General features: G+C 40.9%; 1 protein-coding gene across 4 annotated transcripts in view; it reads left to right on the forward strand.

Moving 5' to 3' along the window:
* Positions 1-1122: 1122 nt before the first annotated feature.
* LEF1 (lymphoid enhancer-binding factor 1) overlaps positions 1123-26130 on the forward strand; it is a 153997-nt gene continuing 128989 nt past the window's right edge. Inside the window, exons 1-3 of one of the 4 annotated variants that reach the window (XM_006869321.1) lie at positions 1123-2569; positions 5052-5118; positions 6575-6708. In XM_006869321.1, coding sequence (XP_006869383.1) covers positions 2357-2569; positions 5052-5118; positions 6575-6708 — 414 coding nt within the window. In that variant the 5' untranslated portion in view covers positions 1123-2356. Of the gene's footprint in view, positions 2570-3700; positions 3850-5051; positions 5119-6574; positions 6709-26130 lie in introns of those variants that run through there. The other 3 variants (XM_006869323.1, XM_006869322.1, XM_006869324.1) reach the window with 3 other exon arrangements.

Consider the following 26130-nt stretch of genomic DNA (forward strand, 5'->3'; position numbering starts at 1 on the left):
CTCCTTAAAAGTACGACCCTTGTACAAAATGCATCAAAGAAACGGTGGAGATTGAAGAATTTTTGAGGTTGGATTCGAATAGAATCTTCAAGAATCCCTTTGAAAGCGCAGTCAGTCCAAGGTGCCAGGGATTGATTGCCCAGTCCTTCTTCATCTACATTCGTTCTCCTTAGTTCATTTGCCTTCTCTGCCCCTGCTTGCCTTTTCATTTCCTTAGAGGATCACTCACACTTCGACTTGTATCTTCGAAAATCCAGGAGCGATCTAGCGTTAACTCCATGTATCCTGTGGCGAGAATATATGAAAGATATTGTTTTTTAAAAAGCGATATTTAAGAACCAGTCTTCAGTTCCTCCTTTCTCGTCTTATTTTTCTTGGTAAGCCTGAATATTTAATTTTCGCTGGCGTCTCTTCCCTTGTCTCCAAATAGCGTATGTGTGATAAACCACAACTCTTTTCCTTGTCCTTCTTGCTTCCGTTCTCCCTTATTAGTTGAGCAATGTCTGTTATATTTTCCCTTTTTCCTTCTCTCTGTCCCTGATTCCCCCTCATCCCCCCTCAGTCAGAACATCTATCAATGTGGTGTCCATCACTGCGGCGGCGGCTTCTCTTTCATCTTCCTCCCCCTGCCAGAAAGCGGGAGGGAGAGAGGAAGGCGGAAAGGAGATGGGGGAGAAATTGGCAGAGGAAGAGGAGTAGTTGGGGGGGGGGAGTGACGCAGCGAAGAGATACTTAGATGATGAAGTTAAGCCACTCGAATACACGTTGTCAATTTCACGCGGACAAAGCGAGTCTCTCAGTGGGTTACAAGCAGCAACCAATTCTTCCTTTCCTTGCCAAGTTGCCTGATCCATCCCTCCAGACACACACATACACACACACACACACACACACACACACACGCGCGCGCGCGTTAAAACTAGGACTCGTCCTACAGGCTCTGGGAAAAGAAAAGAAAGAAAGAAAGAAAAAAAAGCCCTCAATCACCACCTCCTTCTCGCACCTCCCTTCTCCTCCCTCCCCCCCCACCCCCAACCCCCCCGCCCCCCAGCGGGCAGCCAAGAAGAGCTGGAGGCGGGGGAGGGGAGGGGGAGGAGAAGCGACGCATGTGGGTAGCTTTTCAGCGCCGGTCAGGCGCGGGAGGAGGAGAAGCGGTGAGAAGGAGCAGCCGCTCACCTGCGGGGCAGGGCGCGGAGGAGGAACCAGGGCTGCGCGCTCTGGAGCCGAGAAGCCGGGACGCGCCCGGATCCCCGTAAGCGGCCAAGATCCGAGCCTCCTCTGACCCTCTGCGGAACGAACTCGAGGGGCGCAGTTATTTGCTTTGACAGAGCTGGCCCCGCGGAGGCGTGGAGAGCGGCAAAAGAGAGAGCCTGCGAACCAGGCTGAGAAACTCGAGCCGGGAACAAAGAGGGGTCGGGCTGTGTATGTGTGTTGGCTCCAACTCTGGGCAGAAACATTTGGAACCGAGGCCCCAGTCGTGACTCCCTGAGACCCCGCTGCGCTCTCCACTGTCGTATCCCAGTGCAAGCCGGCACAAACTTTATTCTTGGCAAACTTCTTTCTCTTCCCCTCCTACTCCGCCGCCACCTTCTCCTCCTTCTCCAGCAGATTAAACGTCTCGAGGAGAAAAACCGAAGCGAAAAGGAAGGAAATAAGAAGCTCTAAAACGGACACCTCCAATCCGAGTTGCCCTGTCCCGCCCCCCCCCCCTACTTTTTTTTTTAAGCCTCCAGGAAGTGGACATTGCGTTGTCTTCTGATTCTCCCTGCGCTTTCTCCTCTGGGGCAAACGGAGTTTTTGGTTTGTTTTGTTTTGCCCACCTCCCCTCTCTTTTCACGGAAAACAAACTCCCAAATCGGCATCTCTGGAAGAAACAGTGGAGACGTTTGCGCCGCAGTGCGCTGACCGACCCTCCTCTGTACTTTGGCGAGTCGATCCCCTGCCAGAACAGGCGTGTTCCGCACACAAGACTCCGGCGACGCGGGGGGCGTGGGGTGGCAGCCCAGGCCCGGGCAGCCTAGGCTAGCGCGCACCACGCAGACGCCCCCAGAGGCGCCGTCAGCCGCGGCTCCCGTCTCAGCCTCGTGCCCTTCGGACTCAGGGGTGGGCGCCGGAGTTGGTCTTTGCAGAGCGGGAAGGCGCGGACTGCCGCCCGGTCTCTTGCGTCGCCGCAGCTTCTCCCGCTGCCGGCTGGCGGCCCGGCACTCGCCGGCCCCGCTTCCGCCCGCTCTCCTCCCTCACGCACCCTTCCAACTCTTCTTTCCCTCCCTCCTCCCTTTTCGTTGACACCCCCCCCCCTTTCCTGCTGTCGCCGCGGGTGCTCCCCCAGCAGAGCGGAGATTATACAGAAGTCGGGATGCCCCAGCTCTCCGGGGGAGGCGGCGGCGGCGGGGGGGACCCGGAACTCTGCGCTACGGACGAAATGATCCCCTTCAAGGACGAGGGCGACCCCCAGAAGGAGAAAATCTTCGCCGAGATCAGTCACCCCGAAGAGGAAGGAGATTTAGCCGACATCAAGTCCTCCTTGGTCAATGAATCCGAAATCATCCCGGCTAGCAACGGGCACGAGGTGAGCGGGCTGCTGACCCATGCCTGCGACGCGGAGCTGGGTCCCGTGGAAGATCAGAGGCGGGAGAGGGGCGAAGGCGCGGGGCAGCGGAGGCTGACGGGCCCGCTGTAGCCTCCGTGTTTGGTTAGGATATGGTGGTGGTGGTGGTGGCCCCGGATCAACATTCCCTTTTGTGTACATGTTGGGATTGGGGAGAGAGCTTTCCGGGAAACTTTTACCAAATGGATCCGTTTAGAGGTTCGGTGGTTAAGCTGTTGGTTTGCGGGCAGGAAAAGCTGCTCTTAACCCCTAATGTTTCACCTCCGGACTTTTCTATGAGGTGGAGGGAAGTACGGAGAATTAGAGCGAAGATGCCTCAACACCACAGCTGAAAAGTTCTTCCGTAGGACGGAAAACAAAGTGCAGCCGCTATCTCTCTGGGTAGATACCTCTGCAGAAGTGCGTTAAACCACCAAAAAGCTTAGGTGGATACCGGCCCCGGGAGAGGAAAGGGGGCGGGCGTGGGCTGGGGGCAGGCGGAGCCGTCCCAACCGCTGCCGAGCGGCCGACCGGGGGTCGCGCGGGGGTGGGGCGGCTCCCTGTCCCTGCCGCCCTGGAGGCTGGAGCCCAGGGCGGCTCTGGGCAGGACCGGCCGTACTGCCCGCAAAACTAGTTTTCTCTAACTCTTATCACTTAAAAGAAAAAAAGTTTAGGGGGTTGGTTTGGGCCTGGATCAGGGCTGAAAGCTATTGCAGAAGAAAGGCGAGTCTAAGTGAAGATGCGGCGGAAGCTAGGCCACCACGCAGGGGAGGGTGAAAGGCACTTTATCAGATCTCCTAGCCCGGTGGGGGCGATAGCGCTGGTAACCCGAGAAGAGTAAATAGAGACACGTGGGTGCCGGCGAGAGAAAGCCGGGAGCCGGCCTGCGGCGCTTGGTGGGACTATTTCGGGCCTCATGGAGAGCTGCTGATGAAGGTGGGGGCGGATGGACCCTGATATCCGACACCCCATTGGCCACCTTTGTTCAACAACTGGGAAACCTTTGGAGGAAATCCGGTAGAAGAGTCTTGACACCCAAAAGATTTCACTAGCGTCCCTCCCTACCCCCACCACACACACACACACACACACACACACACACACACACACACACACTTGGGAGGGTATACCCTTTTTCCTTAAATGGCATCCTTTTGCCCCAAAAGAGAAAGCTTGTGGTTTTGGGGGCGGGGAAATTTGGGGGTTTAAACAACACGTTTAAGAACACCTCAGAGTTAACCTCCTCTATCCAAATGGCTGGGGTGAGTACCCATCATTTTGGAAGGCTGGGGGCCTGGGTTCTGACAAGGACATTGGGGTGGTTTTTTGTCTTTTATACCAACATGACAATTTGAGGAGGGTTCAGTGCGACCGGGGTCCACCTAATTCCACTTAAAAGGTTTGTGATTATGTATGTATGGAAGGGAGAAGATCTCTGGGAGGACATTTATGAGAGTGCCCACATAACATCCAAATTACTCAGATGCTTTTTGTTAAACTCACATATTTAAAGAGCAGCTGTTTTTCTTTTTCTTTCTACCTGTTTTGCTTGTCGTTCTTAGTCTATAAATAACATTTGCCACCCACTTCAGAGTTTACCACGCGTCTCTGGTCTGGAAAGAAGGGCACTGAATTTGAAGCTAAGAACCCAGGGTATATTAGGGTTTTGATAATCTTTGCTGCGGTGGCAAGTGGGCATAAACCAGAAGACCTATGGTGAAGGAAGACGGTGAAGGGATAATACCACTGCTTTGCACGTGGTTGAGTTTGGGTGGATGGTGGTTACCAGAGTTGATATTAGCTGGGTTACCTTTTAGATGTCTGTAATTTGACAGTCTAATTTTCCTCCTTTTAACCACAAAACAGTTGTGCTGTTTCTTTTGTAAGCTTGCACACACCCAGCCATGGTAGGTGGGGAACTAGAGTGGAGTTCCTACCAGGATAACAATGAGGGAAATGGCTTTAGGGTCCCATCTGTGAGTAGTGGGCTTGCTTATGTTTAAAGTGTCGTTTTCAGTTGCAAAATGCTATTTCACCCCCTTTTAAATACGCTCTGACTGAAGCAAACAGCAACTGAAGGTGGCTGTTAGAAAATCAACCCTATTAACTCTGACTCTTATCATATTAAGCATCCAAGTAGTCTTCTGGAAGTGTTTTAGGAAACAGCAACCAGGACTATGTGTGGCTCACCCCCCCAAATTTACTATTTTGTTAATGTTGGTTTTTTTAAATTTTTAAATCCTGGGTAGATAATACTCACTCAAAAATACAAGTTGAATAAAAAAGGGAAAAGATTCCCTACCGTTCAACCCCAACCTCCTACCCATCTTAGGTTAATAAAGTAGGTGGATTGGGGTACACCTAAGCTTCCTCCTTTGAGTTATCATTGGACACATGTATTATTATTGTCAGAAACTCTAAGGTGATTTTCTTTCTTTTTGGGGGTTGGGATTCATGCTGTTAGGTGACCAGACAAGCTCAAACCTCTCAGGAGTCCTACCACGACAAGGCCAGAGAACACCCTGATGAAGGTAAGACTGATGATGAATTCTACTTCTGTGAACTTTATCATTTAAGGTAAATAACTTCTGTACATAAATGTGGTTTCTACTTTTCATTGAGTTAAAGAAACAGATACCAGATGCGATGAAACTGTGCTTACTGTTTTAAGAAAATTGGAAATAAAACCCAGGAAATGTATTGGTTATCTGTAATGTATATTATATCATTAGCAAAAAATGTCTTTGAATACGTTGAGAGTCTTGAATTTCAGTTGGTTTCCAGATTATTTGGAGAAGAGGAAATGTTTTAATGATTTTTTTTTTTTTCTTATTTACCTAAAGTTTGAAATCGCTTAGATCTTTAGGATGGTTTCCGTGTATTTTTAAGAAAGATTACAGTCTGCATCAATTTGTTTTCCAGTTTATTTTAAAACAAGAATAGTTTTGAATGGGTTTTCGTTTACACAGTTGTAATTATGAGAGGGAAGACAGTGAATGCACAGACTACACAAGGCAGAACCTAACTTGTAAACATATAGTTTTATTCTTATAATTAGGAAATAGACGTATCAAGCATTATAACCAGACTGTCTCTCATTTTTTGTTTCAGCTCAAAACTTTTTTACATGGCATATTTTTTGAGATGGCAGGAGAATTTTATGTGGAACCAAGTGTTTTTGTAAGGATTTCCTTCTTGACCAGTCTGCATTTCTGTTCTCCTTTAATTATTTTAAATTGGCCTGACCAGAATGAAGTGTTCATATATACAATGTCAGTCAGGAGAAGTGAAGAGAGCTGTAATAGCAGTCTTCCTTCTCAGCTACAAATAGTTACACAGATTTAAAAGAAGAAATCTATATATTGAACACACGTAAATTACTTTGACAAAATGATATAAGTGTAGCACATAAAATTAAGCCTCCTAGAGTTAATTGTTCTTAAATCTGGGTAGTTGCCCAAATATTAGGTCCTACTCTTTCTCACTAACATAGCTCTTTCAGAAATCTGAAAGATAGAGGTCAATTTTTTTTTTTTTTTTTTTTAGTGTGTCTATAAGTTGAAGTATTAAGTATGTGTGTATGTATGTGTGTGTGCAGATAGCCAATCTAATATATTTATCTTATAGCTCTAGGCTTGTGTTTGTTCTTTCATGTGCCTGTATTTCTTAGTCCAGTCTGTGTTAGTATTAGAACAAATTAAGTTAGATGGGTAACACTTATTTTTGTAAAAACACCAGTCAGTAGTGGATGTAAATTAAACCACATGTTTTTAAAACATCTGGTTCACTGCTAAGCCATTTAAGAGAATAAATACTGTCAATCTAAAATAGATCATGATAATTCAGTTACAATGTTTTGTAAACAAATCATTTCTGTATGGTCTGTTTTTCTTAGAACGATTAGATTTTCAGATGAAAAACTACAGTGATAGAGAGAGGGAAGTTAATATATCCAACATATTCATAATTTTCTTTGGACTCTCTCAGGAAAGCATCCAGATGGAGACCTCTACAGCAAAGGACCCTCCTACTCGGGTTATTCCGGGTACATAATGATGCCAAATATGAATAACGACCCATACATGTCAAATGGATCTCTTTCTCCGCCTATCCCGAGAACAGTGAGTAACATGCTGATGTTGCAAATTATTTCAGAAGTGTAAATTAATTTGTATTTTGGCAGACGGTTTATTTTTTCAAACACATTGGAAATGCTTTCATTATATATGCCCAATCATTGCTTAATAAGAGCCGTTATGATGAATGGCTGCCTCAAAATAGTACTACCTTTGATGTCTTGTACTTGGAATTTTAGCTTTTGGCATATTGGTTAGGATTAATAAATAACAGATTATGAGGTATCATGAAATCAAATGAAGTTATTTCAACAAATACATAATTTTAAGACTATTGTACTTTTTTTATGTAGATGAGAGGGAAAAATGATTTAATCTTCCAGTTAGCCAAGTAAGGGAGAGCTTTCACTCTCCATCAGCTACCTACAGTCAGATTTAGAGAAATAGTTAAACTACCTTAGGTTTTTAACTAAAGACTTTTAAAACAATGTCTTGTGTATAAGATTATATTTATTTGTTGGGGGAAGGGTGAGTGAGCTATTTTTACTTTAAATTGTTGAAGCTTCACCTCTAATGAAAATCATTCCTTTTTTTTCTGCTGTTTTCATGAATTTTTGAGGTTTTAAAAATGTAACTCATTAGAACTTCAGGTATGCTACTTGATGATATACCTCATTGATATAGTAAGGAAACATCTGAAGGGAAAGGAGTGTAATGTGTGAAATATGCTGGTGTTTGAGTTGTTCTCCCTGGGGCCTGAGAATTGTCTCTTCAGTGGTAATTACGGATTTTTACTAACCCATACATATATTTATGGAGTCCTGGTGTGGCATTGTGGGCTAAAGAGTCAGACTGCAAGTCATTTGAATTGCAAGGTCGGTGGTTCAAGCTCACCAGCTGCTCCTTGGAAACCCTATACAGGGTCGCTATAGGTCGGAATTGACTTGACGGCACTTAACAACAACAACAAATACATATATTTACCTTCTTTCCAGCCTCACTCTTCCTCCACCATCCACCCCTGGATCAAAACCACATGTGGGTAGATCTTAGGCATTAATTAGGATTTCAGTCTGACTGACTCTCCTGAGGAACAAATCCTCCATCGTAAAATAGAGCTGATGATTTTGTCTTGTTCTTATCCTATTCACTCATTTTTTCGACCAACTGAAAATATCAGTCACAACATCTGAAGGAAATTGTTGATACCATGGTGAGAGCAAGAATATCCTCTAAACTAGCGGATCATAATCAACAGTACCAACAAACAATACTTGTGGTTATCTTGATTATCCATAGCCCTCAATTGTCGAAATGATAGGTATATAACCACTTTGTATGGCCACTATGATGTAGACATTACTGCCATTATCTTTCTATAAATTTCAAAAAGATATTGGACCTTTCAGGTAGAAAATATGATATTTGGAATTTTCTTAGAGCAGATAAAATTGATCTGGAGACTTTCTGTTGATTCTTATAAGAGATAGACATTTCACATTTTATTTTAAAAGGATTTTCAAATATTTAGTGTAGTGATAGAATGTTTGTATAGTACACAGACTCTCCTATATAAAAGTGAATGAATTAAAATCAAGTCCTGGTGTGGTGATGTGGGATAAAAAACTGGACTGCAAGTTTGGTTTGAACCGTAAGGTCAGTGGTTCAAACTCACCAGCTGCTCCTTGGAAACCTGATACATGAGTGCTATGAGTGGGAACCAACTCAACAGCAGTTAACAACAACAACAACAACATTTTAATATAGAAATCACCCCTAAATAAGTGCCTCTTGGTTTTAAAATTTGTAGATGCTTCTGTATTTGTTGAACTATATAAATGCAAATGCATAAGATATTTCTTTTATGGTTGGATAACTTTCCTGGTTTTGCTTTTTGTTTTGTGTTTTTTTTGGGGGAGTGGGGAGAGAATGTTTTAGGTAAGTAGTAACTGAAGATACTTATTTCAGTGTTAGAATCATCCTGGACTTAGTGGGAAGAACACATAGTCTTAATGACAAATAAAATATAATCCCTGACTTGGTAGCAATAGAAAATAGCCACTGAAATAATCTTATACCTTTTGGCTGTACACACATTTAATGCTTAAGGAAGTATTTGTGGAATTTATTCCTTAGATAAGCCACATTTTCCTTCAGATTGCTATAATGTTATACTTGTGTATTAAAGTCAGTGTATAATAATATGGATATTTTTTTGAATATTTATTGACACTGAATATTCATTTGCTCTTTAAATTAGCATTCAGCCTTATGTTATGTCAACTCTTACGTCTGCCTGAAAGAACACTAATTTTGAAATTTTTATAGTAATGGAAGGTATTTATTGTTAGTCTATGAATTAAAATTTTGAGATCAGTGAATTGAAGAGTCATTTAGTATTTAGGAAAGATTTGTGGCCAGGATCAGTGTGGGTGGGTGTAGAGCTGAAGAAAGGGGTGTGGCTAAGAAAGTTGCTTTATCCTGTTATCTGCTGCTTTGCTTTATTCGCTTGCATTTTAGACTATATTTATTTTAGACACCGTTTTCTTGTAATCTAGTTTGCACAATTCCAGAAGCTTTTCAGCTTTAACCACAAGGGAATGTTAGAATTTTTTTTAAGGTCCAACCCAAGTGAGTTGCAATCTTTGGTTTTTAATATGTAACAGCTGTTTTTAATGTGTCTGAGATCAAAAACACTTTAACCGGAAGGCAGCCTCTCTTCTTCACCCCTAACCACACTTGTGCCTTCCTGCTCTCTAATTCTTGTCTTCTGCAAGACTTGAGTGTTTGTGTTACTGACATCTACAGTGATAGGTTCTCTTTCAGGGTGTCAGGAGCAGGGTGGCCATTTGCCTCTGGGTTTAGGGTTGAGCTTTCTGGAGGCAAGCCAGTTACTTGAATTTGCATTACAAAACAGCTGTTGTTTTCTGCATCTGTTGCCCAAAGACATTAGGACTGGGAAACCTGGAGCCTACCATTTGTAGGTACCTGTAGATAATACAGAAAACACCAATTTGGGCCAATGGGAGCCAGAAATGTTTCTGTTGAAAGCTTATTTGCACAATTGTATTTGATTTTTCTCGTTTTGTAAGACAAACACTGGCATACATATGCTTGTACGGCTTTTATCTATGACCTAAGTACCTATTATCTACTCAAGAGATAGATAACACCATTGATATCCGTCCATATCAAAAGGGACATTTCAGTGGGCAGTTTGCATCCTTCTAGTATTAGGATTCTTAGAGGTGTGAGTGCCTATATCAAAAATCATATGGATGGATCTCTCAGAGAATGTTGAATAGGAATTCTTAGTTCAGTTAAGTTGGGCCTAAGAAGAAAGCACCTATAACACATTGATGTCAGTGTGAGTTTGTAAAGCAGAGTTGCCTTGAGTGGATCCTCTTCACAGACAGTGGGCAGATGATTCAGGAGCCTGTTAAATATTTCAGAACAGGAACCCTGGGGAGTTTATTAAAAGCGTACTCCCAGACCTTTCTTGTTTTGAACCTTATTTATGAAAATCCCTGTAGGTCAATGGTAAAGTATTAAAGGAAAAATAATTGTTTACATCCTCGGTCCAGTCCTGGCACTTGTGTGCCTTAACACAGGGTGGGGTGTGAGTCTGGCTGGCTGCAGCATAGTGAAAGTTGCCATTCCTTTAATACACTGAGGTTATTCATCTTAGGTGTCAGCCTTCCGTTTGTCCCTTATGCAGCCCAAATGTTTAACACCTCTGAAGAAACACATCTCTTCCGATGCAGGGGGGTGGGGAGGGGTGGAGGTGAGTGGGGGGTGGGAAAAGGTGGGGGGGTTGGGGGAGAGGGAAGCAGCAGACTTAGTGCAGGAAACTCCAGCTACCGTTGCAGCTCAGTAACAAAACCACAATAACACCTGGTTGGTGCTGCTAACTTCATTGTTTTTGTTTCTTTGTGATCTTTCTTAGAATGGATCTTTTAGGTGGGAAAGGAAGATGTATGTGTTCCCATTTCAGCTTTTTTTTTTTTTTTTTTATAATCACTATGAAGGTTTCCAAGGTTCATTTTTTTTATTATTATTATTTTGAGCAACTCAGTTCTACTGCATGACTTTTATCTGAAGGGAATCAAGATCTTGATGTTTGATACATCAAGTTACAGATCTATGCTACTTTAATTCTGACTTAAAACTTCCCTCTTCCCGATATTTTTAATTGCTTATAAATTTGATTTTGTCATTGCTCACATTGGAAATTAAGGAACTAAGGTGGATTTGTCTAATCACTAAGTTTCTGAATACCACTATACATCGTGTTATTGCATAGCCTTTAAAACAATCACTAGTAATATCTAAGTCAAGAAGGAGACTACAGCTGTAGTTTCTATTTCAAACAAAATCTTTAAGGTGGATTGTTTTGGGATTTTATTGCGAAAACAACTTAATTTGACTTAATAATAAATTATTTTTAATTTTAAAGTCTGATTTATGTACTTTTTGAAGTTAAGCATATTTAAGCACGATAAGTTACAGAGGCCCCCACCCCCACTCTTCTGTTTAATTCATTTTTAATTTTACTGCTTCCAATTTGGTAAAGAATCACTTGGGAGCTATTGCCAGTCTCCTTCAGATATCTTATGGACAAATGGTTTGCTTATTCAGGTGTTTCAGGGAAGCATACTGAATGAGACAAGGAGCTAATTCTGTACCTGCATAATTCAGATTTATTTTTTTGAATTGACCATGGCAATTTCTTGTTCATTCATAAAAATGAAGAGAACAGCCCAAAACATAATTGGTTCGTTTCACTAAAACGAGACCATTGAGCCAACCTGCAGAAAATCTTGCTCTTTGAAGTACACCTGCCTCCTCCTGCAGGTCCTGGATTTGCTCTCACCAAACCCCATTAGTTCAATGGCATCCTCTTTGGTGGTCAAAGACTGCTGTGATTTTACAGGACAGGCATTGAGCCTCACAAATGGACTCATCTGGACTTGAACTTGTAGCTCAGGAGTGCTTTTCTATAATAAATTGAGAAAAATTGGCAGCTACCCAGCTCTTTTCTTCTTTTCTCTCTTCTTTTCTGTCTTTCTCTTTTTTTTTTTTTTTACTAACCTTGTTGGATCTGTAAGCAGAATTATTTTTCCTTTAGGCTGTTGAAATTTTCTTAGGCAATCAAATTATTCCATTCTTTTTTGACTTTTTTTGTGCCTCATTTATGTATTATGAACATGATAGGGATTTTATAAAACTAGTTTCTCTTTGATTCCAGAGCAAGGCATGGGATTTAAAGAGAAAATGTTCCCATACTATCTGAGTGTTGTATCCCTGGCAGAGCTAGAGCTCAGCCTTATATAGCTGTTGCTATCATGGGACTCAAGGTTTTTCTTTTTCAGAGGTTGTTCGGTTACAACTTTCCCTCTTTTGAGTAGTTCCCACCTCTACCTCGCTCCTCCACCCTACCCCACCCTGTTAAAGTTTTTGCTTAACTGATTATTCTAAGCTAAGATAGAATGCTAATATTCTAGTAACCAAGAGAGATAGTACTGCTTAGTACTGACCTATCATGTTCATATTCATTTGGAAAAGGCAACTATTAGACTTAATTTAAATATTTTAAAAATGATATTGTAGGTCTCATGATCATTTAAAAAATATTAATTGTAATTTATTTTTAATTCTTAATTATGAAGACACAGGTTAGAAACTGTAGACAAAGGCTAGGAATTGTAGATTCTGCTGGAAGTCTGTAAATCACTTTAGGCATAAATGTCCCAATAATCTCTAAGATTTGGAGGCTATTGAAAATTCCCTTTAAGCAAAGAATAAATAGTGGAGAGTAGGGTCTGAAATTTACCAAAAGAAAGGGTAAAGAGTTGAGCATACAACTGGACAGGAAGTAGAAATTGCTAATTTGGAGACTCTGGTAAGAACAACAGCAAGAAACGCTTCTGCCACTGAATCAATTCTGACTCATAGTGACCCTGTATGACTGAGGAGAATTGCCCAATAGGATGTCCAAGGCTGTAATTTTTACTGAAGCGCACTGCCACATCTTTTGTCTGCGGAGTGTCTGGCTGGTGAGCTCTAATCCCTGATCTTTTAATTTGCAGCTGAGTGCTTAATCACTGCATCACCAGGGCCCCTGAGAGTCTGCTTTGTTGTTGTTGTTAAGTGCCATGGAGTCGATTCGAACTCATAGCGACCCTTTATAAGGTTTCCAAGGAGCTGGTGGGTTTGAACTGCCGACATTGTGGTTAGCGGTCCAGTGCTTATCCTATGGTGCCACACTACAGGGTTGCTATGAGTTGGATCCAACTCCATAGCACTTAACCATAATATCATCAAAAGCTGCTGAGAGGATTATAGTCTTTAGTAAAACAGTACATTTATACACAATACCTACACTAGCTAAACCTTTAAACTTGCTGAAGTGATCCACTTGCTGTATGTGGTGGTGGCAGTGTGCCATGGAGTCGATTCCGACTCATAGCAACCCTGTACAGGGTTTCTGAGGCTGTAAATCTTTACGGGAGCAGAACGCCTCATCTTTATCCTGTGGAACCGCTGGTACTTTCGAACTGCTGACTTTGAGGTTAACAGCCCGACTCGTAACCACTATGCTAGCAGAGCTCCTTTATATGTGGTGGTGGTTATGTGCTGTGGAGTGGGATGGTGACCCATTTAAAAACCCACTAAGGGATATTACCCATATGCCTTCAATCTGTATGGGAAAAATTGTAAGGATGTTAGAGAATAAGTGAGAGTTTTGGTTGTGTGTTCCCTTTCCCCCAATCTGTAGGGAGAACTATGGCAAAAATGTTCCACCACAGGATCTGTTGTTGTTGAGTGCCATTGAATCCGTTTCAGCTCATAGACTCCCTATAGTGACAGATAAGTTTGAAGTTTCTAACCTTGAGGTTCAGACTGACTCTGCAGTCCATTGCCACACAAGAACTCCTCTGCAGGGTCTAGACATGTGTTTTATTTTTGAGCTATGAATCGGGCTGCTAACCTCATGGTCAGCAGTTCGAAACTACCAGCTGTTCCCGCGGGAGAAAGATGAGGCTTTCTGCTCCCGTACAGATTTACAGCCTCAGAAACCCTGTACAGGGTCGCTGTGAGTTGGAACCAACTCCACGGCACTTAACAACAACAACAACAAGGGTAAGTTGGGAGCACAGAGGCTCCATAAGACAATCACAAGGTCTGCAATTCGAGCCATCAGCCGCTCTGTGGAAAAACTAAATTTTCTGTTCCTGCTAAGATTTGAAAAGTCTTGGAAACCCTATAAGGGTCACAATGATTCGGAACCTATTTGACCGCACTTAACAATGACAACAAAGGGCAAGTAGACTCTTCAAAAACCTACTGATTATTTACGAGAGTGAGTCAAAAATTATCTGCACTCTGGCTGTAGAATTTATTTTAATCAACTTTTAGAAAAGACAAACATATCATTTTTTGGTATAATCTTCTTGCTTTTCAATATACTTTGTACATCTGTCAACAAACTTTCATATTCCCTTATTTAAAAAATGTTTTAGGCTGAGCTGTGAGCCACAAATGCACTGCAAGTCTTCACTTTTTCATCAGAGGTGAATCTTCATCCTCGAAGGGCTGCTTTCAGGGGACCAAACAGGTGAAAGTCTGATGGAACAAGCTCAGGACCATAAGGAGATTGTTTTAATACCTCAGAACAAAGTTCTCGCAGAGTGTCAACAGTGTGGGTACAGGCGTGTGGACGTGTATTGACATACAAGATCACAAAGCCCTTGGATAACAGTCCTTTGTATATAATCTGAAGTTTAGGCTTCTGCTCTTTAGTGAGCATCTCACTGTGAGAAGCACTGTGCATTGAAACTTTTTACTGATAGTGTTCCAGTACTGGCCCTTAGGAATCCTAGAAAACTTTAAGCATCAAATTTCCAGCTGATGATTGACTTTTGAACCTTCTCTTGGTCTGCAACTGAGCATGCTTCCATTCCTTATTCTTCTGTTACTCTCAGTCTCGTAAGTGATGAATCCATGTGTTGTCACCAGTAATGATTTTTTTTAAAAGAACCTTTTATCTTCCTTCGAGTATCAGTCCAAACTTTGTTTGCAGATGTCCATGTTCACAACTGCACAGCAGTGACCTTGAATGGAAAGTGCTGATAAGACAGTGCAGCCAGCAGATGTTTTACTAGAACCAGAGTGCAGATAAGTTTTACTCACCCTCATACTATATGGCTAGCTATACCACCGTAGGTGAAAATACCCTCAGTTAATCCTCTGTGGAACTTGATCAGACTTTTGCAGAATGAAGTTTTGATTTTCATTTTGGTAATTTGTTGATATTATATATACTTTATAAAAAGACACCTATTGCTACTCAACGTAAAAGTTGAACGAAAGGATGGTCAGAAGGAAAGCTCTATAATATAAAAAGGGGACTTATTTTTATGCAACTAGCACACACCTATGTTTGTTTGCCAACTGCTCTGGCCTCCTGTGAGGTATTTTCCTAAGCACTGACTAGCCATTTTTTTTGCATGTTATTGTTAAAAACTTAGCATAGTGTCCTTACATACAATAGTTCTTGGTGGGAGGGAGTGGTTGCCAAAAATACATAGAAAGGTGCACATTGTTTGCATAGAAATATGGTAGTGGGTTTTTTTTGTTGTTGTTGTTAAGTGCCATCTAGTTGGTTCTGACTCATAGTCACCCTGCATAGGGTTTTCATGGAGCGACTGATAAGCTTGAACCACTAACCTTGAAGTTCAAACTGACCTTGTAGTCCGTGAAAGCTCTCGTGTCACTTTAATTTTCTTGCATTATTGTTGTAAGTTTCTGCATGAATCAATCACCAAAAAATTAAAAACCTGGCATACTAAGATATATTTATGTTTTCTTTTTCTTAAAATAACTTTTCAACTAAAAAATCCCATCAGCTAGTAGGGACTACTCATGGGTTATGAAATAGGTAGATGCCCTCCATCACAGAACACTCATTGAATTTGCTATATTAATAAAGAATATAGAAGAAATGTTTCATTTAAATGAAATTATTTTTTGAATATTTTTTTAAATAGTCTCTTTTCAGCAAATCAGATGAAAAGCAAAACCTGAAATTACTTGTTAAATATTTCTCAGTATTATTATTCTATGGTTTGTTGTATCAGTGCAAAAAGAGTGTTAGATTTGTGTCTTTAAAGAGGAAGTAAGAATGTTAAATTTCCAGGTAACAGCTAAAAACAGTTAGCTGAGGGAGCTCACTGCGAGAGGAAAGAATGAGAGTGAACCCTCCTATGAGAATTGATCATAATAAGTACTTATCTCTTGCTTAGGTCCTACAAACGTAATTGAAGAAAAGGAGATAATAGAAATGCTTTTTTTCAGAAGGGCGCTCAAGATGGAAATGTAATAGTAATACAAAGAAAACCATCTTCAAGTAGGTTTTAGTGTCCTGTGGTTAATGCTTTTCAATTTGTTGTTATTCTCTCCCAGATAGAAAGGACATTTATCAGTAACACTTAAGGTATTTTCAGGTATTAAAAAATTCTGTGTGTTCTTTCTAAATGCACGTTGCAGTGGCAGTGCTGACTTGCATAGGCCAGTGGATGTTGTAACTTGATTATATCCTTTTATGGTATGGAGCACATGTTTTGAGTGTTTATCAAGTGGAAGCAGGTAATCCATTGGGAAGACTGAGCCTGTGGAAGTGGGAAGGTTCCCACTAAAAGGCCTAGTCTCAAGTCCACCTTCCACCAAAAACTTTGGGAATGTGTTTGACCTCTGACAGTCTTCTTTTTGTCGTGTACAGAATGACATATTAATACCTAGGGGCCTGGGGTGGTATAAGCACTTTGTAATCATCTGTTAGCCAAAGAGTTGGTGGGTGGAATCCACCAAGCATCTCCTCAGAAGAAAGGCCTGGTGATTTGTTTCTATAAAGAAAACCCTATGGAACAATTTTATTCTGTAACACATGGGGCCACTGTGAGTTGGGGCCCATGTGACGACAGCTAACAACAATTGCAGTATTTTTTTTTTTTCCCTTGATTTACAAAATGGCATTTTAAAACATATGGCTTACCCTTCTTCTGTAAAGATCACATGAAATAAATCCTGCCAAGCACTCCATGTATCTAAGATGTGCAAGCCAGTGCCTGGGTGCCCATCTAGTGGGAATTCTGCAGCCACTGATGTGCTCGGATGAGCCCAGGAGACTCCTGTGTCTGGGAGGAAACTCTTGGTTCTGTTGCCACTGTGCAGATCTGGAATTTGGATACTGAGTGAAGGCATTGTATTAACCTTTGGAAAGTGTCTGCACAACTTAAACATTTTAGAATTGTTCTGACTCATATTGACCCTGTGTAGGGTTTCTGAGAATGACTTGTGGGTTCGAACTGTCAACCCTGTAAGTTACTGGTTCAGTGCTTATTCTGCAGTGCCACACCAGGGCTCAGGATTGTCATTAAACCTTTAAAAAAAATGTTTTTTATTATATTGTATTTATAACTTTATTGGGAATTGGATGAAGATTTACAGGACAAATCACTTTTCCATTTAACATGTTTCATGTCGTTGATTGCACTCCTCACAATGAACTATCACTCATCCCACTGCCCTCCCTGTGTTTCCTGTTTCCATTCTTCCTTCTTTCCTAACCCTTTGGGTAAATGCTGTCCATTTTGATCTGAAATGGTTGATTCTTCTAAGGCATGTGTTGTCATTATATCATACCTTTTACAGAGATGAGTTTCCTCTCTTCGGCTCACTTTTCTCTCCTGAACATCTCAAGAACATCTGATATTCCACCATATAGAATACCGTAGTAGTCTACCAAGGATGAGATGTGCAAGAAAACAGATTTTTAAATTTCAGATTTGTTCCTATCTTTCTAACATTAAGAATCTCATACTTTTCAAATATTGGATATGAATTTTCCAGTTAACTCAACTTTTGGGGGAAGTGAGCTGTAAGAATACATTTGGGGTAGGAAAAAATGTCTTTTCCTTAGTCTTTTAGGAAGTGGATTTCTTCTTCAAATTGCCAGAATTATACAGAGAGGAAATATAGGAGCTATGTGACTGTAGGGACAATAGCAGAGTCATTGTTTCCCCCTTCCGATTTTCCCCTAGCTTAAATCTTTCTAATGTTCTTGGCATGTAAGAGGATCAGGTCCCAAGGGATGCATTGACTGAGTAGCAGAAAGAAATCAATGTTTCTCCAGCCTGGTGGAAAATTCCAGTCTTCCATCCTTAAAGAATTTTTCTTTCTCTCTCAGTAAAATGTCGTGAATGCTAAATATAAAGCAATGCAAGGTCAAGTTTTTCTTTGTTCAGAAGTACTCTGTTTCAAATACTTGAGTCCCTGGGTGGCACAAATGGTTAAGTGCTTGGATACTAATGGAAAGGTTGGTAGTTTGAATTCACCCAAAGACTTATTAGAAGAAAGCCCTGGTGATCTATTTCCAAAGATCGCAGCTCTTGAATGCCCTATGGGATACGGGTTTACTGTGTAACACAGGGAGTCGCATGAGTGGGGGTCACCTGGACAGTAACTGGTATATGGAACCTTGTAATAATGATGATTATATTATCGTGACATACTATCTCAAGTGGTTTGGATTAAGCAAAAAGGTACCAGAATCTTAAATATGCTAGACTTTTTTTTTTTTTTTTTTAATGTTTAACTTTTTTCGTTAAGCTTTTATTTTAAATTGAGTGATAGTTTACATGGGAGAACACTGGTTTTGCACTCAGTCATATTTTTCATTGCAACAATTACAATCCCTTCCATACACCATCAGTTAACAGTATTTGCCTCTATTCCCTTCTTCTTCTTTTTTGATATACACAGAAACACTCAGGAATATATAATAGCTTAAGCAACCAAGGGCACATTTTGCAAGCCAGCCTCCTGCCCACCAGCACACAACCTTTCTCTTTCCATGAGTCCAGAGTCCTTAGATGCTCTGTTTCTCCATGCCATCATCTCTGCCTCCATCTCAGGTGTCACTGCTTCTCTTCTTAGAAAAAAAATCCCACGTTCTGCTCATACTCGTCCCTCTTGATGGTCCTAGGGGCCTCTGTTCGTGGATAGACTTTATCTTAAACTTCAACACGTAGATTCTTTTCTCAAGTCTTAAGATAAAAAGTGTAGTCCTGGTGTGGGGCTGTGGTATAATAATGCACTGGACCACAAGGCCGGTTTGAACCACAAGGTCGGTGGTTCAAATTCACCAGCCGCTCCTTGGCAACCCTATGCATGGTCGCTGTGAGTCAGAACCAACTTGACAGCACTTAACAACAACAAGAAAAGTACTAAAGTAAAAAAAAAAAAAAACATTTACCACGTGGTGCTGTAGGATAAGAACGAGACCGCTAACCACCAGGTCAGTGGTTCAGACCCACCAGCTGTTCCTTGAAAACCGCAGATCCATAGATTCCCTATGGATCAGAACTGACTTGACAACACATAACAGCAACGGCACCAATTGGGATAGCTCACTCACATTACTTCACTGTCAGTGTTAGTAACAATAATCAAGTCTCCCACACATCACTGGAATTTTGCTTGCTTTTATGTATACATTTAAACTTTAAAAAAATGAAAACTCAAGAAATTTCAAAGGGAAAAGGCAAAGCAATGAACGTTTTTTGAATTGCTATCTTGGACTGGAGTCCTGGTGTGGCGCTGTGGGTAATGTGCTAGACTGCAAAACCGTTTGAACTGCCAAGTCGGCAGTTCAAACCATTCTTATCCCTGGCATTGTCCAGTTAAGAATCAATTCGGCAGTAGACGAGAGGGCAGACAGACAGGGATCCAAATATCCGCCTTATTAATAAGGCAGGATTAGAGAATGTGGTTGGAACTGTGACACCCATTAGGACTTTAACTTCCACAGAGTGACCGCACCACCAAGCCATAGGCGTCCCCCACAGAGGTCAGGGGCTTACCTCCTGTAGAACAGAAGAGAACAAATCTACATTTGGGCTCGCTGCTCCCAATAAGGGAAAAAAAAAAAAACCTAAAGGACATTCTATCTTGGCTCGATTTCTTCTTTGAAATCCGTAGTGTTTCTCCTCTGTAGAGGAATGAATGAGGGTTATGTAGAGAAAAGGGCTGAAGCCACTGCCAAGAAAACAGGCTTTCCTAACTTACAGCCAAGCTAGGAAGGTGGTTGCCTCCTTAGTCACAGTCAGACTGTTGAAGAGCTGCAGTGGAGCACTGTTCTTGGAGTCAAATCTAGGTCCCAACACTTTGCTGCTGACTAGCTGAGCTCTTCAGCCAGTTACTCTCTCTGAACCTTGTGTTTTTCATCTCTAACACGGCTTGTCACTTCTTCTAGCTGTGAAACCATACTAGGGGGCTTTGAAAAGGCTGTGAGAAAATGGAATGAAAAGGTAATGGAATGTTTCCGTGATCTTTTTGAAGCCATTTCTTATAGTAGCACTTGGTGTTCGTGTCTGTGTTTCTAGAAGGGACACCATCTGCATCAAACTACTGCTGTTCTTCTTGAAAATGCAGATAGCTGGGACCTTCCACAAAAGTCCTGAATCAGAAACAACAGGTAGATGATGTATCTGCACTTTAAACAAGCTCTTTTGTTGATTCTTAGGTACTGTTTGAGACACACCAACATAGTAAATAATCAGCTATGTAACTGAATGAACCTGTGGTTTGGACAAAGTAAGTGGTTTGCACAAGGTCTCGCACCTAGAATGCTGTAGAATTTGGAACTTAAAGCCAGACCCTTGAACCTCAAGGCTCACTATGTTTCCACTCGACCCATTTCAGAGTTTTATCTAGACAGCTACCACTCTGCTCATTTCTGTTACTTCTGCCACCAGAGTTTTCTTTCTAAAGCAGATCTCCTAAGGTTTCCTCCCTAGCACCCTTCTTCTCACTGACTGCAGAATGAAATCCACATTCTTTAGCATTATTTTCAAAGCCTTTCACAGTCTGGACCTTAGTATCTTTCAAGGCTTCCTCACCACCCTTCCCTGCAGATTATTATATAGCGGCATTCTCTGACCCTCACATAAACACATTTAAGTCACTATCTTCAGTGTTTCATAGCTGTTGTTGGTGTTGTTAAGTGCCATCGAGTCGGTTCCAACCCATAGCGACCCTGTATAGGGTTTCCAGGGAGCAGCTGGTAAGCTTGAACCGCCACCTTGCAGTTCAAACAGTTTAGCAGTCTGGCGCATCAACCCACAGCACCACACCAGGACTCCTTAGTCCCCCTCAAATACCCTGCTCCCTCTTAGTCTATCAGCACAGTCTTGTTGATTTTTAACACATCTATAAGGAATGGTTTCTCCATGAAGCTCTTTCTGATCTCTCCACCAGTTAAGACAAATTGCTGTCTCCTGTGGGTTCCCATCCACCTTCTTCATAGCTCTGTTACCATGTTGTATAAAGTTATGTGTTTTCCATGTCAGTATTCCTCATTGTACAGTTGTTAATTCCTTTTAAGATAAGGAAGCATGTTTTATTTATCTGTAATGTCCAAAATCTGCTGTACTTCCTGACATAGAGCAGGTTACTCTTCAAGTATTTGTAAATAAAGAAAAGCAAAATAATTACAAAATTTCAATAATGTTGAGCAATACCAGCAGATTTTAATCAAGATTTAAATGGGCACTCTTGAGAAAATAGAAACCCATACTGAATCACAAAGCTGCAATTTACCTTAGAAATTATGTGGTCATTACATATGAAATCCATACATAGACATTAGTTTTGAGGACTTTCTACTTTCCAAGCACTCTTCTAAATACTTTGTATATATTAATTCATTGAATCCTTACAATAAATCCATGAGGTAAATATTAATAATATCCTTAGTTTATAGGTGAAAAACTGAGACATAGAGAAGGTTGAGAAATTGAGGTATTACAAGGCAGATAAGGAAATGCAAGGTTGGGTAAAGTAAGTGATTTACTGATGACCACACAGCTAATAAAGAGTGGCCATAGACTTGGGCCCAGGTCTTCTGACCCCCACTCCAAGGTGCTTTCTACAGCAACTTCAGTTTCTAATTACTGTTCCTACTAGTGGTTCACAGAAGGTGTGAATGAATTTCTTATCAGTAAGGACTTGGTATGGTGAATGTTCTAGCTTGATGACTAGGGGACAGTATTAATGAAAATAATGACTTTAGAAAAAAGGAGCAGGTTTGGGGATAACTCATGACTGTTGTTGTTATTAAATGCCATTGAGTCAGTTCTGACTCATAGCAACCCTATATAGGTTTTCTAAGGAATGGCTGGTGGTTACCAGTCCAGTGCTTATCCTACAATGCCACTATTTTCATTTTTAGGCTAAGAAAATGAAAAATTTAGCCAAGATCTTGAAATCAAGCATTTTTGCATTGTTATTGGTATTAAGTGCCACTGAGTCAGTTCTGACGTATAGTGACCCTGTATAGGGTTCCCAAAGAGCAGCAGGTGACTTTGAACCACAAACCTTGTGGTTCAAACTGATTGTGCAGTCCTGTGCCTGTCCTACAGCACCATACCAGATCCTTGATTTCAGTCAGTAATCCCTCACACAATCATTTCACTTACCTGTGAAAACTGTCTGTACTGTGATCAGAAGCCTCAGTGGAGTCTTGACTGTAGGCACTCCGCCTGTCTATTACCCAGGCAGTAAGAGAGTAAAAGCATTCATGGAGTCCTGTTGTGGCACTATAAGATAAACACTGGACTGGTATCTGCAAGATTGGTGGTTCAAACCAACCAGCTGTTCCTTGGAAACCCTATACAAGATCGCTTTGAGTCATAACTGACTGGATGACATTTAGCAACAAAGTATTAATAACGGACTACTGTTGTTGTTGTTGTATACTGTCAAGTCTGACTCATTGCAACTCTGTATAGGATTTCTAGGAGCAGCTGTGATTGAACCGCCAACCTTGCAGCTACCACCAATCCACTACTTATCGTGCATCTAATAGTTAATGTGCTTTACATGCATTTTTCTTGCTAAACTTTTACTGTAACACTATGAAATGGATACAGTTAATATTCCTTTTCCACTGAAAAAAGTGAGGCAGAGAGTCTATAGCCCCAAAGTTTAGTAAGTGATAGAGCTTGGATTCAGAGTTAGGCATTTTACGAGTTGGGACCCAATTCAATCAATTACTGGTACCTCTCTTAAAAGGGTATTGATATTAATCCTTAATCAATGTCAATTAACGGCTTTAAGGATTAAAAGCATCTATTATATACTTGTGTCTTACTAAACACTGTAAACATGTTTTATTGTTGTTAAGTGCCATCAAGTTGGTTCTGACCCCTAGCGACCCTGTATAGGATTTCTGAGGAGTGGCTGGTGAGTTTGAACTACCCACCTTGCAGTTCAAAATGATCTTGCAGTCCAGTGCATTATCCTGCAGTGCCATACCAGGACTCCAAACTGTTTCAGTGCTGGCTTAAATTATGGTGTGGCGCTGTAGGATCAGCACTGGACTGGGAACCACAAGGTCAGCAGTTCAAACCCACCAGCTGCTCCTCAGAAACCCTATACAAGGTCACTATGAGTTGGAATTGTCTCAACGGTACTTAGCAACAACAAGAAGAAGAAATCATAAAAATTGTTTTCAGGTTCATTCCAAGTATAGTAACTACATAATTACTCGAGGTATTCTAAAAAATTCCCCAGGAAATAACTTGTTTCTTGGGTGTATCAGACACATTTTGATAAGTGTCTGCTTTTTATAGGAATCACTACTGCTCACTTATAGCAATGTCCTCAAGTCTTAAAGACTAAATAATTAATCAAATAGCCATGTGGCAAAATGATTTGTGATTCTTGGAATCTCTTGGAAGCCAATGATGTTGCCTCCTTATCCCATAAGAATTGAGCATTTACAGGCAAAAGTCTTCTGCCAAAGACAGCTCTTCTTACACAATGAACAATTAAAATGTGGCATGTTTCATTTTTAGGAGTTGTTAGTGGTGATTTTTGTGGTATCATGATGTAGGTTAAGAAAGAGAAATTAGTTTAAAATTAACTGGAATTGTGATCATTCCTGAGAAATTGCAACAGTGAGTTTCCTTTAAAAAGTGAAGAAACTTTTCTTATTAAAGAATTACTTACTAGGAACAATCTCCTTTTTCTCAAAAGGAAATCTCTTTTCTTTTTTTTTTATTATTTGGTTGATTGGTTTAAAAAGGGTGGGGATTGTTTCATTAAGGAATAGATACAATAATCAAGGCACTTTTATTTCTGACATTCAGGTACAATAAGTAGCATTTTGATATATGTGAGGGAGCTTCAAAAGTTTATTCCATTATCTTCCGATGCCATTTTCCTACAAACACCTTGAAGCCCCCTCGTGTATGAAAAGTTTCAGACTTCTTTCTTTCTGTGTCTATACCTATAGTTTACAAGCATTTTAACAAGTGAACTCCTGTGGTTATTGTTCTGTTATACCTGGTTTTCTGTTGTTGTTTTTCTTCTCATTGAAAACGCATTTTATCTACTCATCTTCCCATGTGATGTTGGCCTATACCAACTTGTTTTTATCCTTCATTATGTTACCTGATGGCATTCAACAGTGACCACACAATGGTATTAAAGATTTTTGTTTCTGCTTGTTTTAAAACAGTGCTACAATGAAACCATTTTTAAAAAGACATATTTACCCATAACCTGCCTTCGTTTATGTGAATTATTTATCATATCTTTCATACAGATTTGTGAGAGTTTTTTTAGAGAGAGAGACTATTAACCATTATTTTGCTCACCCGTTCTCTTGAAATAATTAGAACTCAACACTATTCTAATTATTTCAAGAGAACGGGTGAACAAAATAAACACTCTTCTAAGGAGCTCTGGTAACGTAGTGGTTACGAATCGGACTGTGAACCGCAAGGTCAGCAGTTCAAAACTAGCATCTGTTCCATGGGAGAAAGATGAGGCTTTCTGCTCCCGTAAAGATTTACAGCCTTGGAAACTCTGTACAGGGTCGCTATGAGTCGGAACTGACTCCACGGCACATAATCACTACCACCACCAACACTATTCTACACCAAAATGATGATCCTTTTGTTCTGTTTCTTTATAACAACACAATTGAGATCTCTTGCTGGTTATCATGTAAACAACTAGCTACTTACTACAGGAATGTAGCCTGGCTCATTCTTATATTCTATCTGGGCAAAGAAAATGCTGGGATAGCTCTGTAGACTTTTATAGGACAGGGCAGTAACCAGAAAGGGCATTTTATTCCTTTTCACTTACAGAAGAGTATATCTGTTGTAAGAATAGACTCAGACCATCTAACATTTAGACTTGAAGAAGCTTTCCGGTAGAATGAAGACAAACAGCAAGTCGTTTTTCTTAAATTCAGTAACGATTAATGATCTATATCGCAAACATTCTTTGGAAGTGCTTATTCTGAACGTCACTGTGCAGAACCGCCTTGTGAATAGAACAACAGTGAAGACAGAACCATTGTCCACACACAGCTTACAGCAGGTTAGTGAGGGAGAGACACTTGATGCAGCATGAAGCAGGAACTACTACATCACTAGTATACCAGTGACAGAGGAATGGGCAGAGACTAGCCAGGTCATCCTGAAGTATCGCTGTTACAGCGTTTCCAGAGGGCAGGAGTTTATCTGTGCCTTTCTTTCTTGAACTCCACGTGTGTGGCCCCGTTATAAGTATGGTACAGAGGGTTTGCTTACTTTTTAAAAACGTAGTTGCGTAAATAGCTTTGTTTGGGCTTAGTAAGGAACAGTGCCTAAGAAATCTCCCCCCCCCCCCCCTTTTATTTTGGATGACAATAGCATGGGTATTAAGTGGCCTGAGACCCTTCCACACGAGAACTCAGAACTATTTACAGAGCATTTTAAATGAACAGGTGTCTAGACATTGGTACCATGCTGGTTGATGGTTTGTAAGAGTTGAGGTGAGGAGTTAGAGTCACTTGGCTTTGCGTTGTTGGGATGCATCACAATTTAATTAGCACCATCACCAGAATCCTTTACTTGTAAGGCATTTGCTCTTGTGTTCTCTTTTACCACATTTCAAATGGTTGTTGTCAAACTTGACTACAATTAGAATTAGGTAGACAGAACCGCATGAATGTAGACAAGTTCCCATTTATTTATATCATGGTGTGGCTAAAGGTACACTTGAAAATTTTTCCTGACAAAGAGAGTTGGAAACATAGAGACAACTGCTTTAGAAAATGATGTTATTTTGTCATCGCACATAGGAAATATTTGGTCAAAATCCATGGCCGTGATTCACTACACTACTAGGAACAAGGTGTCAAGATAATCAGTCTGTAAATCCAGGTTTTACGGAATCCTTATTTACTAAGCTAAAAGTAAAATTAATTTGTGCAACTTCTTATTACATTTTTTGTGAGGGGTTCTGATATATCCAATCAGAGAAATGAGTTTAAGATTAAATTTTCAAAAGGAATTGTTTCTATCGTAAGATGGTACTTATCGGTTATGAAAGAATAGAAGCCTCTTT

This window comes from Chrysochloris asiatica, unplaced genomic scaffold (genome assembly GCF_000296735.1).
Source record: "Chrysochloris asiatica unplaced genomic scaffold, ChrAsi1.0 scaffold00129, whole genome shotgun sequence".
In the NCBI taxonomy this organism is placed as follows: Eukaryota; Metazoa; Chordata; class Mammalia; order Afrosoricida; family Chrysochloridae; genus Chrysochloris; species Chrysochloris asiatica.